The following is a 16,117-nucleotide window of genomic DNA, read 5'->3' as shown; positions in this document are numbered from 1 at the left end:
CTTCATACATAAAATGATGGGTTCTGAGCTGATTAGTACCACTCAGGAGTGACACCCGGAGGTTACATGAAACAAATAGGCATTGTACTCAGCAGCAGTCAAAAAAAGCAAATTGCATGTTAGGAATGATTGAGAAGGAATAAAGGCGATGTCGTTATACCATTGCATAAATTCATGGTTTGTCTACACCTTGAGTGCAGCTCTGGTTTCTGCATCTCAAAAAGGATGTACTAGAATTAGAAAAGGTTCAGAGAGGGACGATCAAATGTATGGGACAGTCCTGTATGAGCAATCACATGGTAGGCTGGAACTGTGTCCTGGTTTCGGCTGGGATAGGGTTAAATTTCTTCCTAGTGCTGTGTTTTGGATTTAGTATGAGGAGAATGTTGATAACACACTGATGTTTTCAGTTGTTGCTAAGTGCCCTCCTAGTCCAAGGACAGCTCCCATGCTTACTGGCTGAGCTAGGTACACAAGATGGGAGGGAACATAATCAGGACAGCCAGCCCAGCTGGCTAATGGGGTATTCCATACCATGTGACGTCATGCTCAGTATATGAAGGGTAGGCGTGATCCAGGAAGTACCGATCGCTACTTGGTTATCGGTCAGCGCGGGTGGTGAGCAATTGCATTGTGCATCACTCATTTTGTATATTCTATCATTATTTATTATCATTATTTTCCCTTTTCTGTTCTATTAAACTGTCTTTATCTCCACCCACGAGTTTTTCTCACTCTTACCCTTCCGATTCTCTCCCCGTATATATATACACATATAAAAAAAGGGATAACTGGGTGGGGAAGGGCAAATGCTGCATGCCATGATCCGTCTCCTGAAGCAGTTGGGTACGTGCCCTGGGGCCTGGCAGTCTTACAGGTCACTCAAAACCTGCTCCAAAGGCATGGATCACCAAGTTCCTCTCCAAATCCAACTCTCCTGCTCCAGCTGCTCTGTCCTGCTGATCTCTCACATGCAGTCACAGCAAAAGACTCTGGGGCTCTGACTACCAAGACATGTGTCCTAGTTCCGGTTGGGACAGAGTTAACTTTCTTCGCAGTAGCTGGGGGGGGAGTGTGTGCTGTGTTTTGGGTTTGGTATGAGAGGGGCGTTGATGGCCCATTGATGCTTTGGTTGTTGCTGGGTGGTGCTTGCACTGGGGACTTTTCGGCCTCCCATGCTCTGCCAAGTGCAGGGGAAGCTGGCAGAGAAGCATAGCTGGGGCGATTGACCCAGCTGGCCAATGGGGTATTCTATAGCATGTGACATCATGCTCAGTATAAAAACTAGGGGCGGGGTGGAGTCACTCCTCCGTTCACGACACACGGTCAGTGGTCGGTAAGCAGTTGCTTTGTGCATCGCCTGCTTTGTATATTCGGTTATTGTTGTTGTTATCATTGTTATTATTACTGTTCTACTTTGGTTTATTTCCATTATTGAACTGTTTTTATCTCAACCCACAAGTTTTTCTACTTGTGTCCTCCCGATTCTCTCCCTCATCCTACCAGAGGGGGGGCGGGGTAAGCGAGCGTCTGCGTGGTGTTTAGTTGCTGACTGGGGTTAAACCACAACAACAGGTCTGCTGGTAAGGCTGCACTCCTGGCCCAGGGGGCTGTAGGTGTTAAAGATTAAGAACAGAGAAGGGTGGCATGCCATATGGCATAAATTCAACAAACCCAGGACCTTTAAGTAAAGGTCCAGGCAAGATGGAGTAACACTCTACCAGGGATGTTGGTGAGGTGACTGTCTTCTAGCTAGGTTTCCTAGTTGGATTGCTGTGAGTCTCCTGCAGGAACATGACAGAGTTCTCTCCTTCTCAAAGATTAGAGAGTACCTCATCTTTGTGAGGAATCATCCAACAGCTCGCAGTGTGGAGAAGGGTTTTTTTTAGTTGTGTCACTAGGTGAAGGGAGACGTTAGTGGCCCTGTGGCCAGGGAACAGTCCTGTCCCTGGTAGTGGTGGTGCCATGCAACAAGTAATTCTCACCAATGTCAGGGACAGAGGTGTAGAAGTTGCTGAGACAGGGCAATGTGTACCTTCCCTTCCTCATGTGAAGCCTTTACAGACTAGGGAGTGAGGTCAGCATCCCACTGCTCATTGAGGACTGGCCTACTTTCCTTCTAAAACAATGAATCGCTTCCAGGGAGCAAAGCAGCTCTTCTCTTGACATCAGCATGGCTGAGGAGTCAACTCCTTGGCACCATATAGCCTTCATATAGGCATTCCTACATCACTCCAAATTCAGCATTGCCTGACTCCTTTACCCCTTGACACAGATGATAGGCACCAGACTGCACTCCTAAAGTAGGGAGAGTGATAACACCAGAAGGCTTCATGGTGTTCAGCAATGCTGTAACTGAAATATTGCACGGCCACTGCATACAGAAAGGCAAGGGATTTGGAGATGGGGCTGGATTCATCAGCAGCTGCACCTAAGGGAGAGTAAGGTTGATGCCCTTGGTCTGACCTCTGATGGGTCTATTTTGCATGTATTTCTCTCCTCCCCCCATTCCTCCAAAGGTGACGGCACCCTCAAGGTAGAATCCAACGGTGATGTCTAATGTAGCTAGGCATGTGGCAAACACAAGATTTACCATTTCCTGTGAGGAATGTGTTCAGGAAGAAAGAAAGAGGAGGAGAAAGAGGAGGAGGAGGAAGAGAAAGGGGTTAATTAATCTTGAAAAAGACAATCCGACCCCTGACTGTCACAATGGAGTCCTCCTCAGCCAGTGGGTTGACACTGGAGAAAGCAAGGGCATGAGGGTGAGGAGGACCATATGTGAGATCTTGATGTTTAGGGTCTCCTTGAAGAGGTGGACATTGGTCTATGCCTTTTTATCAGTGGGTCTTCCTTAGGCGGTGCAGCCCCAGGACCCATGTACAAGGAGGCAATTGGGTTGTGGTGGTAGTGAAGGACGTGCCCACAGCTGAGGACATGCTGGTTGCAGGTGAGGTTGCAACTACTTGGCCCTAGCTCTGGCGGTGGCAGATCCATGTTCTCAAAGCTGGTTGACATGCTCATCGCAGATGGCGGGGTTGTAGGTGTTGCTGCAGGCTGAATTTCTGAGGAGGTCTCTTGACCCTTTCTACCAACTGTTGGTAGGTCCTTCAGTAAGTCCCTACCTGTGCCTCTTGCTGATGCCCTTCTTGGTGGCAATGAACACAGCAATGGTGGAGGGAGAGAGGAGGGCTGCTGTGGCCAGGCTAAGAGGGTCTCTTTCCTTCTGTTTCTTTTCACAGGTACCACATGATTTTCTGTGAGTCTACCATTGGGCTGGGGAGAGAATTCAGAGGGAGTGGAAGTGACACGGAAAAGGAGTAAAGTTATTTTTTACAAGGACGAATAAGGAAAATAATAGAATCACAGAGTCATAGAATAGCTGAAGCGTGAAGAGATCTATGGAGGTGTCTAGTCCACCCCTCTGCCCAAAGCAGGGTCACTTAGAGCAGATTGCTCAATGCCATGTCTAATCAGGTTTTGAATATCCCCAAGGATGGAGACTCCACAACCTTTCTGGGCAACCTGCTCCAGTGTTTTATTACCCTCAGAGTAAAAAGTTTTTTCACGTTTAAGTGGAATTTCCTGTATTTTAATTTGTGCCCACTGCCTCTTGTCCTGTCATTGATACCATTGAGAAGAGTTTGGATTAATCTTGTTTACATCAGCTATTTATACACTTTGATATGACCCCCACTGAGCCTTTCCTTCTTGGGGCTAAACAATCCCAGCTGCCTCAGCATCTCCTCATATGTCAGCTGCTCCAGCTCCTTAATCATCTTAGTGGCCCTTAGTGGCAAGTTCGCTGGGCTCACTCCAGTTATATCCATGTCATTCTTGTACTGGGAACCCAGATCTGTACAAATAATGAAGTCACAGTTCTCCCCAACAAAATTTATCCTTCAAGGCAAGCGTAATCTTATCCACATCCTGCTTTATGACCAGCTTCTCTGAAAGGGAGTTATCCTGGGAATGGATGGTGATAGTGCAGTGGTAAAAATAAAATGCCATTTTTATAATCCAACAGTGAAGTGAATGGAAATAAGATGTTATGTTTAGGTCTAGCTTCAGTAATGACTACTTAAAGACGCAAGCTTACTGCAAATGTGTCTCTCTTTTTAAAGCTCCCTTTGAAAAGGCTGAAAGGAAACTGTTACGATAAGTGTCACGAGAAGAAGAAGAAAGGTGTCTTTCAAAAACCTGAAGCTGTGTTCAAACGGAAAAGTAAAAAACTAATAAAACAAAATTAGAATAATTTGATGAATAACTTTCCAAAGCTGAAAGAAACATCAAACATCAGAAGTGGGACAGCTTGCCAGGAAGTCTGTAATGTAACAGCAGAGAAGGAGCACTTAGGGCAATCATGGCAATGCTGAGGAAATTATAGAAGGAACTTGAGGGGAGTCCTGTGTCAAATCTTTGCACACAGCATGATCTGTCTCAAACTCAAGTACTATGAATTATGTTGTTCAATAGAGAGAGAGGAAAAAAATGTTCAAAAATCAGTGAGTCTCTGTGACCAGATGGTATTTACTAGTGAGTTCAAAGGAACTCAGTGACTGAACAACTGCCTATATTATGCCAGAATGTTTTAATATCACAAGCCATGAAAATATGTAACATGACACCAAGGATCCCAAAGGAGATCATGGGAACTACCTAGCAGTAAGTCTGAGGACTCTGCTGTGGAAGTTGACTAATTCCGTAATAGAGAATGGATTTAGTAGACACATTGATAACTATGGCATATTGGAGGTGTCAATATTACATTTGTTGAGGATGAGGTTATATGGTATGGAATGTCCCTTTGTTGGGGATATTGGGGATATTGTTGGGATCAGCTGTCCCGGCTGTGTCCCCTCCCAGCTTCTTGCCCACCCAGCCTACTCGTTGTCGGGGCAGAGTGGGAAAAAAGAAGTCTTGACACTGTGCAAGCACTGGTCAGCAATAGCCAAAATGTTGGTGTGTGGTCAACACTGTTAGTCACAGACCCAAAGCACAGCACCATACAGGCTGCTATGAAGAAAGGTAACTCTGTCTCAGCTAGACCCAGTACAGTTTGTCAGAGAGTAAGACCCCTTAATGATCCATCATATCCATCAGTCTGAGTCATCACTGACGAGGGGATCGTCAGCCAATGGGGCTGGTCTTGGTCCCAGGCTCACCCTGAGGCTGCTGCTTGAGCTAGAGCCATACAGTCATATGCTGTTAATCAAGGACATGCCTCCAATTTAACCAGCTACTCAGTGTAATCCCTTTTTAGGGCACCCATACCTGTCACGCCTTTCATCTGCTGTGGAATGAAGCCTTCCATGACAGTGATTTGCTCTCTTCTCTGCTGGGCTGCATCTTCAGCCTTGGTTGTCTTTACAGTGGTAACTGGAGGAGCCATTTGTTTATCTGGCCAGCTTCCAGAGTTACAGAGCTCATCTTGCAGGGGGACACGTGGTGTGGGGGAACAAGGCCTTTCTAGCACTATTATTATTACAGTTACCAGACTTACATGAGTCTGGCTCTTCCCATGTGTCTTCAAACCAATCCTCTGGATCAGGACTCTCCCTGAGAGTTGCAGTGGTCCCTTCTCCACCTTTTAACTGCTTTTTCCAGGCCACTGTGTGTCTCTCGCACTGTGTGTGGTGGTCCCTGAATGGTGTGCCTCTGTTCTCACACCAACCCCAGCCTTTCTATTTGATTCAGCTTCTCCCTACTTGCCTGTTGCTCCTTAAAACAGATGTTTAGTCCTTCCTTCTCCTTCTACATTTGCTTCCTCAGAGTCATGGACTTCATTGTGCCAGACACACCCTGTGCCGGTCAAACTTTGAACTTCTCTCTTCGATTCTGTTTAATCAATGTTCAATACTGCTTTTCATCCTGCAGTCCCAGTATTTCCTCCACAAACTCTTTGATCCTTTTCTCATCCTCTTGGCTGACAGCCAGCAATGCCCAAGTGCATCATACCTTGCTCTTCCTGAGGCTTGCTCTTCCTGACGCACACTCTTCCTCACTGTTTCACTGCCTTTCGCTGCCAACACTGCCTTTCAGTATTAAAGATTTGTTTGAGGGGAAATTCATTTTCTGTGTGTGCTGGTTTTGGCTGGGATAGAGTTAATTTTCTTCACGCACAAGAAGCTGGGAGGGGACACAGCCGGGACAGCTGGCCCCAACTGACCAAAGGGATATTCCATACCGTATGACGTCATGCTCAGCAATAAAACTGGGGGGAGGTTGGCAGGGGGCCGCTGCTTGTGGTCTGGCTGCGCATCGGTCGGTGGGTGGTGAGCCATTGTTTTCATTTGCATCACTTGCCTTTGTTGTTGGGTTTTATTTTCTTCTCTCTTTGTTATTAATTTTGTTCCCCTTTCTTTTTCTTACAATTTTATTCTTTTTAATTATTATTTCATTTTAATTATTAAACTGTTTCTATCTCAACCCACAGGTTTCTTTCTCACTTTTACCCTTACTATTCTCCCCCCATCTCACCTGGGAGGGGAGTGAGTGAGCAGCTGTGTGGAGCTTAGTTGACGGCAGGGGTTAAACCACGACATCATGAGTTCAGTCCCTACTGAATTACTACTTTGTGCTAGCTCACACTGTCTTGACATGCCTCCGTTCATGCAGATAAGATTCCTAAGTTTTGAGACCTCCACACAAACTCATTCCCTCTGGCGAAGATCTCTTCGTAGCCCAGGTGTGGTCTGTCCAGTTGCTCTCAGATTTTGACCCCTACTTTAGTGCTGAAGATGCCTGCATCATCCACCAGTTTGCATCTAAATTTACTCTGCCTAAGTGCAGCATCTGTGACCTTGTTACATGGGAAAGGTAGAGCAGAAAATGTGTGCACAGTTAGCTCCCTAAAATTTTTATTTACTCAATACTTTACACCTCCCTGGGTTATTTTTTTGCTATGTGATTGCAGAGTCTGCAGTAGCAAAACATGAATCAAAAAGCAGTGCTCCTCCTGTAGTGAAAGCGGCGGGGGGGAACCCGCTGGCAGTTGTCCTGGTTTTGGCTGGGATAGAGTTAATGTTCTTCATAGTAGCTGGTATTGTGCTGTGTTTTGGATTTAGGATGAGAATAATGTTGATAACACGCTGACGGTTTAGTTGTTGCTAAGTAGTGTTTATTCTAGTCAAGGACTTTTCAGCTTCCCATACTCTGCCAGGTGCACAAGAAGCTGGGAGGGGACACAGCCGAGACAGCTGACCCCAACTGGCCAATGGGATATTCCATACCGTATGACGTCATGCTCAGCATATAAAGCTGGGGGAAGAAGAAGGAAGGAGGGGACATTTTGGAGTGATGGTGTTTTGTCTTCCAAAGTAACCGTTACGTGTGATGGAGCCCTGCTTTCTTGGAGATGGCTGAACCCCTGCCTGCCGATGGGAAGTAGGGAATGAATTCCTTGTTTTGCTTTGCTTGCGTGCGCGGCTTTTGCTTTCCCTATTGAACTGTCTTTCTCTCAACCCACGAGTTTTCTCACTTTTACCCTTCCGATTCTCTTCCCCATCCCACTGGAGGGGAGTGAGCGAGCGGCTGTGTGGGGCTGAGTTGCTGGCTGGGGTTAAACCATGACAGCAGTGAAGAGGTTGATCAGACATAGCGTCCTTACCTGGGGTTAATACTGGAGCATCATCTCCCTGTTATAACTTTTTTCCTGTTCTTGTAGGGGACTCTTTGACCATGTTTTATGCCTTCTAATCCTCTGCATTTTCACCATATATGGGAGGTTTTTCAAATGGGTTCTTTCATTTTTGTGTCCAGAACCTTGTTCTACCTGGCTCCTCGGATGGCATTCCCCAGTGACCATTAACTGACCATTTGCAGTTTATGTATCTATTCTTGGGTGGTGGGAACTCTGTCTCAGTCCTGTGCTTGTACCCCCGGGGGGGCTGCTATGTAAGAATCAGTAAGTGTAACTCAGCTTTAATATCCTAACCTTTCACACTTAAATCCAAGCTCACAAACCTACAGCATGGTGTTACCATATAAGAAAAGGCATGTCTCATTATACATGGGTATTTGAGGAACGGAGAAAGAAAACCAGCATTTCCTTGCAGTGGCTGCTTGGTACCTGCCACCAACCAGGAGCACTAGCAAAAAAAATCACTTCTCAGGGTTATATTTGTATGTGTGGAGTAAATGCTGTACAAGTGCTCTAAGTTTACTTAGCTTATGTTTGTGACTCGTTGTGCCAGAAGGCAGAAGTGTAGGCTGCTCGACAGCCCAATGTAAAGCAAGTGCTGCCCCTGTGGCTGTGGGATGAGAGTCCACGTGCACTAAACCTTAGTAGTGTTCAGAAATGGTCCAGTGGTAGAAAAGCTCTGCATGCGAAAGAGACTAATTCTGCTCCTATAAACAAAGCACTTTTCTCAGCGTTTACTCTTGGCCTTGGCGAACCTAGATGTTACTATCTCATTTCAAAGATGGTCCATTCTGATACGGAATTTTCAGCCTGATTCTAAAAAAGAGTTGGTAGTTCACAACTTCATTAGAGAAGGGAGTATCCTTTCACTTCTCTGCTGAGTCCTTCGGAGTTCTGCCGCAGTACTATGATGCCAGGGTACAGTCCCAAGAAAGAACTATGGAACTGCATTTAACCTGGGAAAAAGATGCTGGGGAAGAGTAATCTGAAAGAAGCAAAATATATGATCCTGCTGATAGCTGAATGTAAGAACAGTTCCTTCAATTGGTCAAATCTTCAGCAGAATGAAATACCTGTTTTGTATATGAACTAAACTAGCCTTTGTCACTGGGAGACTTTCAGTCAAAGACTGTGCTTCCTTTAGAAATGGAGAGGTCAGCAGAAAAGAGCAGCTTTTTTTAAAAAGATTGTTGCAGACTGAGAATAGCTGTAGCTGATTAGCAGGGGAAGACCCCAATCCTTTCTGAATTCCTGCGATAGAAACCCAGAAAGTCTAAGGGACTTGTTTGGCAGTTCAGCTAGAGGTATTTATAACCAATCATTTAAAAACACAGCATAACCAAAGAACTCTTTCTTCTTTTCCCCTTTCCCTTCCCCAAAAGGGATGAATGTGCTTCTGTTCCCTTTTTTTAAGCAATAGCTACTTCTTGAAATTCTAATTCTGTGAAGTGACAGGTTGAAGAAAGCAGTAGTGAAGGACATGGATGTTCGCAGAGCTTTGTATCTTCAAGTCTGTTTTTCGAACTGCTGTTCAGTGGAGGATTTTGATAATGAGCAAACAGATCCATAACGTACTGCTGATCCTTGCACATTTGGCATAACTAAAGAGGATCAGAGTAGCAGAGCAATGCTTACTGTGTTCCAGGGATAATGGAGTCAAGGTCTGTGACTGAGATTTTTTAAGATTGCATGGTCCTCTGACACTAATCTTCTGAGATGCCCAAGTTTAAGAAATCAGAGTCTGCTTGAAACAACACACATTCCTGGTTCAAGGTTTTTTTCTCCGGTGTATCTTTGTAACAACTTCTGGGATGGCAGAGAGGGTGAGGCTAACCAGTTCTTTCTCAAGCAAGTAGATGAAGGGTTTGTTGGTTTTACCAAATGAAACACTGTTTATTCCTTTCTGTTCTTATGGTCAGCACTAGGCAAATGAAGGGCCTGCTTCTGATGGGGATTAGACAGCAGATGTAGCAAGAGCTGAGAATTTCAGTATAGGAAATGTAAATTGCTAAGTCCAGTTGGAAAAGTAGAGGCTATACTCCAGTAGATCCTGTGGAAGTCAGTCCAAACTAGGTATCTATGACAACTCTTTGAGCTGAAGCTTGCAAGCGATGCAGATGGGAGGTTGCAGGGCAGCAAGGAGGCAAAGCGTGCTGGATAGCTGCTGCTGGCTGGCCACCAGCCAGGCATTGAGTGTTACGTGGCACGAAGCTGGAGCTGTGCCAGGCCTGGTGTTCTGAATGGAGTGAAGAGCGTAGCTGCACTTCCGAAGTCTATGCTCAAGGGCTCTTGCTTCAGTGGCCAGGTGGTTAGCTGGACCAGAGCATGCAGATGAACCACAGCAATGAAACATCTACCTGGCTTTAGGCTGCTCGACACAGACTAACCTGTGGCTAGAGACTGCTAGAGGCAACTAATGCCTAATAAAAATGCTCAGAGTGAACTTTTCAAAGTCCAAAATAAGATAGCTCATGAGTCTTTGAAGATGTGCAAGACTGCATTAGTGCAAGAACAGGAGAAGGACAGATCATCAGAAAGGCAACCATCAGAGAGCTCTGTCTTAAGTTAGTAAGTATTGCGGGGCTGTGGATGACTAAGGAGAACGTTAGGGGCCAGAAACTGAGAGGCTGGTACATGCTATACCCAAAACAGCTTGCAAGAAGTTTTATGGGTACCGTATGGCAAGGACTGAAAGGACAGAGTGCTGCCAAACAGAAAGCTGGGAGGAGAAGGGGAGAAGCTATCCTATTCTTTAAACCTAACATAGGCAGACGTGAGCCAGAATGCCCCAGTGTTAAAGCATTTATCTTTTGAATCTAAAGTATTTTGTTCCTTTTGATGCAGATATACTCATCAGAGTGGGGGTTAGGATAAAAAAAAAGAATACAGAATTTTTGGGGACCTGCTATTAAAAGGAGCAGTAAGAAATAGGAGAATTGCATAAAGGATAAAACAGGAGCAAACTGATTAGCTCCAGATATCCTTAAGGAGGAGCAGTGGTATTTAATGCAGATGGATGAAAACATGGGAGACGTCACAGTTCCCCCTCTGTACTAAAAGGAAATTCTTCAAATGTGTCTATAACCACTGGAAAAGTGCATGGATCCTCACAGATACAGAGCCAAACCTCTCCTAGCGTAAGAGGGGAAGCAGTCAGAGACTGCTCTTGGGCATCCGGGAAAGCTGGCCTCTTTCTGGCTTTATTTCTCAACTCCTAGGGCTAGATCTATTCCCTCAGATGGTTTTACACAGGACTATCAGGAAAGCCTGATCAGTCTGTAAGGGGCAGCGGGGGGAAAGATGCTGTGCTGGTACTGGATATCCTCCTGAGGTCCCTTCCCACCTGCGTTATTTTAAATCTTATGACATTGAAAAGCCGTAAGTTGTAATGTAAAGAGGAGCGGCATTACTAGTAAATGATCACGTTTCACTTCCTCAACATTGGATTTCTCTTCTGATGAAAAAACTGGAAAATGTGATGTTTAAAAGCAGACATATTACAGAATTATGTGTCTTAATGCTTCTGGCGCTGAGGTGTAGATGCTGGCACTGACAATTACCGGAGCGTAATGCTGTATCAAAAGGGAACATATACTTGTGCTGAGTCAACATATGGGCAAGGTATACAGCACCTGCTCTAGCAGTGACAGAAGCAGAGCAGACTTCTTGAGCTCTGCTGGTAAGAGAAGAACTGTTTGTGCTGCTGCCCATTTTGTTATTCAGTTAGCCCTATGGCTCCAGGGAAAAAAGCCGTAAGGGCAGAAGGTCACCTCTTGGAGAACACAGTCAGCAGCAGGTGAAGATGAGCAGGAAATAGCTCGGTATGGAAGGGGAACTGCGCAGGAGCACAGCACGGGCTCCATAACACAGCCAAGAGGCACTGAGCCACAGAAAGCGCTGTCAGCTGCCTTTCTTCACTTATGTCCGTAGAGAATCATGATTGCTAGGTTGCTATGCACTAGTAAGTACTGTGCAAGAGTACCTTCCAGAAGCATATGATGATTTGCCCAATTAACTCTAAAACACCCCCACCCCCAAATCACTGTAATCTCTTAACTTCCAAAGCCATTACAAGCCTAACGAAGATGAGAATGTGAGATGGTCACCAAGTTGCTTTCCACGGTAAACCTCATTAGAAGTGAGGAACTCTTGAACTCTTAAATAGATCACAGATACTGATAATCCGTCATGAGCTGCAATACATTCAATGAAATTTCATATATAGGAAGTTTTTCTTCTGCATTAACCACATATAGGACCGCATTTTTGTTTTAAGCTGATGTCATTTCCACAACTAGAACGTTAAAACATTTAATATCTCCAAAGTTACAGCGCGTACGTAGTTTTTCGCCATCTTTCCAACAACAAAAGGTAACTCTCTATCCCGTATGCCAAGTCTTTTATTTGGAAATGGAATGCATAAAACATCTCGCTCATTTTAAAGAATTAAAGTGTTCTAATTGTATATTCTTTATGACTACTGTATACGATATTATGAGGTCATTGTCATCAGAAATGCAAGACAGAAGACCAATAAACTCACAGTATGTCAAGGTGCAAGAATGATTTTTCAACAGCTACATACAAAAATGAGTGAAGAAACATTAGAAATACCCCAATATGGTATTCTGGACTTTCAGAAGCTATTCTAGAAGAACCAATAACTTGATTGTTTTGAAATGGCACAAAAAGGGAATCTGCTATATGCATTATTTATATCAGGAGAAATTTTCACACACTTACATTTAACTATTATTATGAAACAGAAGTCCCAAATTAGTTTGCCTGACAGCGAAGAGCTCCTTCCAAACAAATCCAAAACAGGTACAAGGTGACTCCTTTCCATTGCCAGTAGCATGTGAGGAGGACTTCAGTGTAAGAAAGACTAGAGTTTGTGACAAAAGAAGTTAGGCACATTTCTGTATCTTTTTGGGACCTGAGCATTTATACGTTCAGACTTCTGCAGTATCAGAACTGGATAAAATCCACTTCATAAAGTAGTTACAGATTATAGGAGTAGATCTGTGTTCTTCAAGGTTATTAAATTAATATTTTCAATCAATGACAAATTGAAGTTAAATAGCCTTGCACAAACAGCATGCAATTTAATAAAGAAACTTAAGAATCATTAGGGTTAATTTGTAAACTTACTGACCAAAGCAAAACTAGAATTCTGCCTTTTGGATTTTTTTTTTTCAATTGCATTTTATTTGCTGCTGAAAGGAATGCACTGTATATTTCACTTACTGTTACAAAGAAACTTGCTTTTAAAAATCTAGAACTATGGTTTCTAGATATAGCTGTGAAGTTTGAATTTTGGTATAATAATTCAACCTGACTTTTTTTACTAATTTGAAAGAAACATCAAAATACCTCCCTTAATGAACTGTTCCCATTGAATATGGATTTTAAATTGTGTGAAAGGAAGATACCTGTTCTTCACCAGGCTGTTTTTTTTTTTCTCTGTATCCAGGTAGTTTGTTGAACCTGTATTGTACTGGGGCAAAATCATTCCACTTGAATGATGTGTGTTTCATCTTATAAACAGAATGGAGCAGGGAGGGAGCGGGGAAAGACCAAGGAATTACTCCCTTTGAAACATGAGAAAATTGGCCTAGTAGGTCACTGGGGTGCCACATGATGAAGAATTTAAGATGTGTTAAGAGACTTTCCTAGCATGTAACAATGATTTGCATTATATGAATACTTGCTATGCCAAGAAATCAGAAGGTTTGTCAATAATGCAGAAGGATTTATATAAACTTGGATACATATTGAATGAAATCATGTTACAGCTTTTTCACATCTTCGTTCCATTTAAGACAACTGAAACCCTCTGCCATGTTGTGGGCTAAGAACGTGGCAGAATTTGATCTTTAACAACCTCATCTCTCTCATCCTGTATTTCCAACAGAATTTTTTTTAAGCTATGAACTTAAATGCCCACATACAACTTACAACTTTAATCGTAATTTCTAGAATTTCCATTATCTCCATTATCAAAAAAGAATTATTTGTAATTAGCATATAATCCAATATTATACATTTTATTTTTGACAGCCTCCAGTTTGGCAATAATGCTCAATTCTGCTGTAACACACTGGCTTGTTTTTTCACTTTTCATAGCCTTGTGGCACGGGCACCACACTTCCAGTTGGTGAGTTGTCTTAAAAACATGGATTTGGATATTAATTACCATGGTCAGGACACTTAGGTTTTCACCGAAGAGAAGTTTAAATGCAGGAAGTTTATTCAATGACATCTGGCAGACTGGACCTTTTCAGGACAAAAAAGGATCTTGAAATAGGAGGATATCAAAACTAGATTTTGGCAATATAGAAGATGTATTGTCCATGTAGTTCTGTCATAAGCTTTAAAAATACTCTTATTAAATAAGTTTTTCCTTCCTTAAGACCAGATAATACATGAAGCCAGTAAGAGTCCAGGGGTCAGAATCTTCTTCAATTCTTAGTTATTCTCTATGAGCTTTTTTTTTTGGCTTTTCTTCATAAGATTCTCCATACTCATTCACTCTGCTCTTATCCACAGGATAAAGCCTGGCAGAAAAAACAAATTATTAGTTACAATATTGTCTGCTACCTGGAGGAATTAAGCAGTTCTGTGCTACTTAATTTTAAAAGTTAATTACTTTCTCATCGTATTCTCTATTCCCATTTGTGGCAAAAAATACAACAGTTTTAAAGATCAGCTACAGATACATCAGCTTCTTCACATTAAGACTTAACCAGTTGTCTTGTAACAGGGCCTCTTAAGAGATGTATTAGCTTCCCTAAAGCTTGTCTGGAGTATTTCTCAAGCAATCCAGTATACGTCTCCAACTTGAAACCAGTGTCCAGCCCCCGTCAGAAGTTGTTGAGCTCTTAACTTCTACAAAAATACCTTGGAAGGCGACCTATTTTACTACACTTTTGTGCGATTATATAAACCGAAAACTGAAGTTCACATTTAGTATTAATGATTAAAGTACACATCCATATATTCTTGTATAATGTGAACTAGGCTTAAAATTCTTGTTTGCTCCACATCTAAATATTTATTCTTGGGAACAAGAATACACTTTCTGCAGCTTCACTTATGAACAATATTTCAATAATTATTGCATATAGCCTTCTTCTCCATCTGATTTCAGTTACTTAAAGAATCTGAAACTTGGCAGATACTCAACTTACCAGAGAACCTGATAACTTGTGTTTGGAAACTAGATAAAGAGGAAAGCAGAGCAGGACAACCCCTCATCAGAAAACATCCTTTGCTAGTGCCTTGCAGAGCAACTTGGAAAGCACGCCTCAGATACTGAGCATATGTAGGCATGTAGCCCCTCAGCAAGGGTTAGAAGCCCAGAACTCCTAAGAGCGTTCGTGAATACAAGCTTAAGAATTGCTCTCCTTCACCTTACTTCAGGTATTCATGTTTCAGGTTAATTTTTTTTGTAACTTGCAAATGTGAAACTATCTGCTGAAAAGGAGGACTGCTGTTTTGGGGAGGGAGAAGGGGTAACTGACAAAAATTCTGTGAGTGGTGAGAGAAGAGGAATTTCTTGACTACCCTCTTAGCATGCTAAAAAGGGTCCATGAATACTGTCAGTTATGGGAAAGCGCTTTTGCTCCTCTTATTTGTATTTAGATCTCCTTTTCAGGATCCCCTGCTCAATATTCCCTTCACTACGCATAGAGACAACTCCCATTATCCAGACCATATTATATATTACTATGGTATAAAAATTCCGCTTGAAGTCTATCCCAAACTATTTCATAGTTCTTTACAGCAATTAGACTGCAACCATCTACAGCGTTGTAAAAATTCTGATGAATATTAAAGAAAGGCATACCATCTTTGGTAAAGATAGACCAGGAACACGACATCATCTCTAAAGCACGCCAGCCTATGAGATGTTGGCATAGTGATGATAAAAGCAAATATATCATCAATAAAGGTGTTGAATGCCTACAAATATAAGAAAAGTATACTTCAGTCAGCTGTGAAGAAAGGAAGTCATCTGTCATACAAAGCTACAGGAAACAGGCTTCCTAGAACTATATTTTTCAGTAGGAACACAGACTACTTCCATATTTATAACAAAACTTACAGGTTATGCTGAAAAACTGATTAATGCAAACTTTAAAGTGCTTTCTTTTAATGAAGACCATGCTGTCTACTCCAGACCACAGAATTATAGTTACGAGAAAAAAGGAAGTAGGACTACTTCAGGTAAGTGAGAGTATTGTCATGTGAGGGGAAAAACATGGATTCAACTTCAGTGAAATCTTTAAAAGAAACTGGCAAAACACTTTTATTCATTCATTACTTGAATGATTTAAGATTTAAAAAATGTCAGTTCACTTTCATTTTCTGTGGGAATTTGAAATTTGTGTAAAAACTTGTTAATTTATTCCTCTTAAGAACATTAACTTGACAGCCTTGGAGAGATTAAAATATTTTCAGTGCTGTCCTGGAAGT

General features: G+C 42.6%; 1 protein-coding gene across 8 annotated transcripts in view; it reads right to left on the bottom strand.

The window, feature by feature from the left end:
* Window positions 1-12,335: 12,335 nt before the first annotated feature.
* The window catches only part of CLPTM1L (CLPTM1 like), a 31,628-nt gene continuing 27,846 nt past the window's right edge, over window positions 12,336-16,117 (bottom strand). For 4 of the 8 annotated variants that reach the window (XR_012672425.1, XM_075142322.1, XM_075142323.1 and 1 more), the window contains 2 exons: window positions 15,489-15,604; window positions 12,336-14,196 (listed from right to left, as the gene is read on the bottom strand). Coding sequence is in view for 4 of the 8 variants with exons in the window: in XM_075142322.1 (XP_074998423.1) it covers window positions 14,112-14,196; window positions 15,489-15,604 (201 nt within the window). In the remaining 4 variants the exon portion in view is untranslated. Of the gene's footprint in view, window positions 14,197-15,488; window positions 15,605-16,117 lie in introns of those variants that run through there. The other 4 variants (XM_075142325.1, XM_075142326.1, XR_012672424.1 and 1 more) reach the window with 2 other exon arrangements.

The sequence above is a fragment of the Calonectris borealis genome, chromosome 2, assembly GCF_964195595.1.
Source record: "Calonectris borealis chromosome 2, bCalBor7.hap1.2, whole genome shotgun sequence".
NCBI classification, from domain to species: Eukaryota; Metazoa; Chordata; class Aves; order Procellariiformes; family Procellariidae; genus Calonectris; species Calonectris borealis.
The sequence above is the reverse complement of the archived record's forward strand: the minus strand, read 5'-3'. Positions and strand labels throughout refer to the sequence as shown.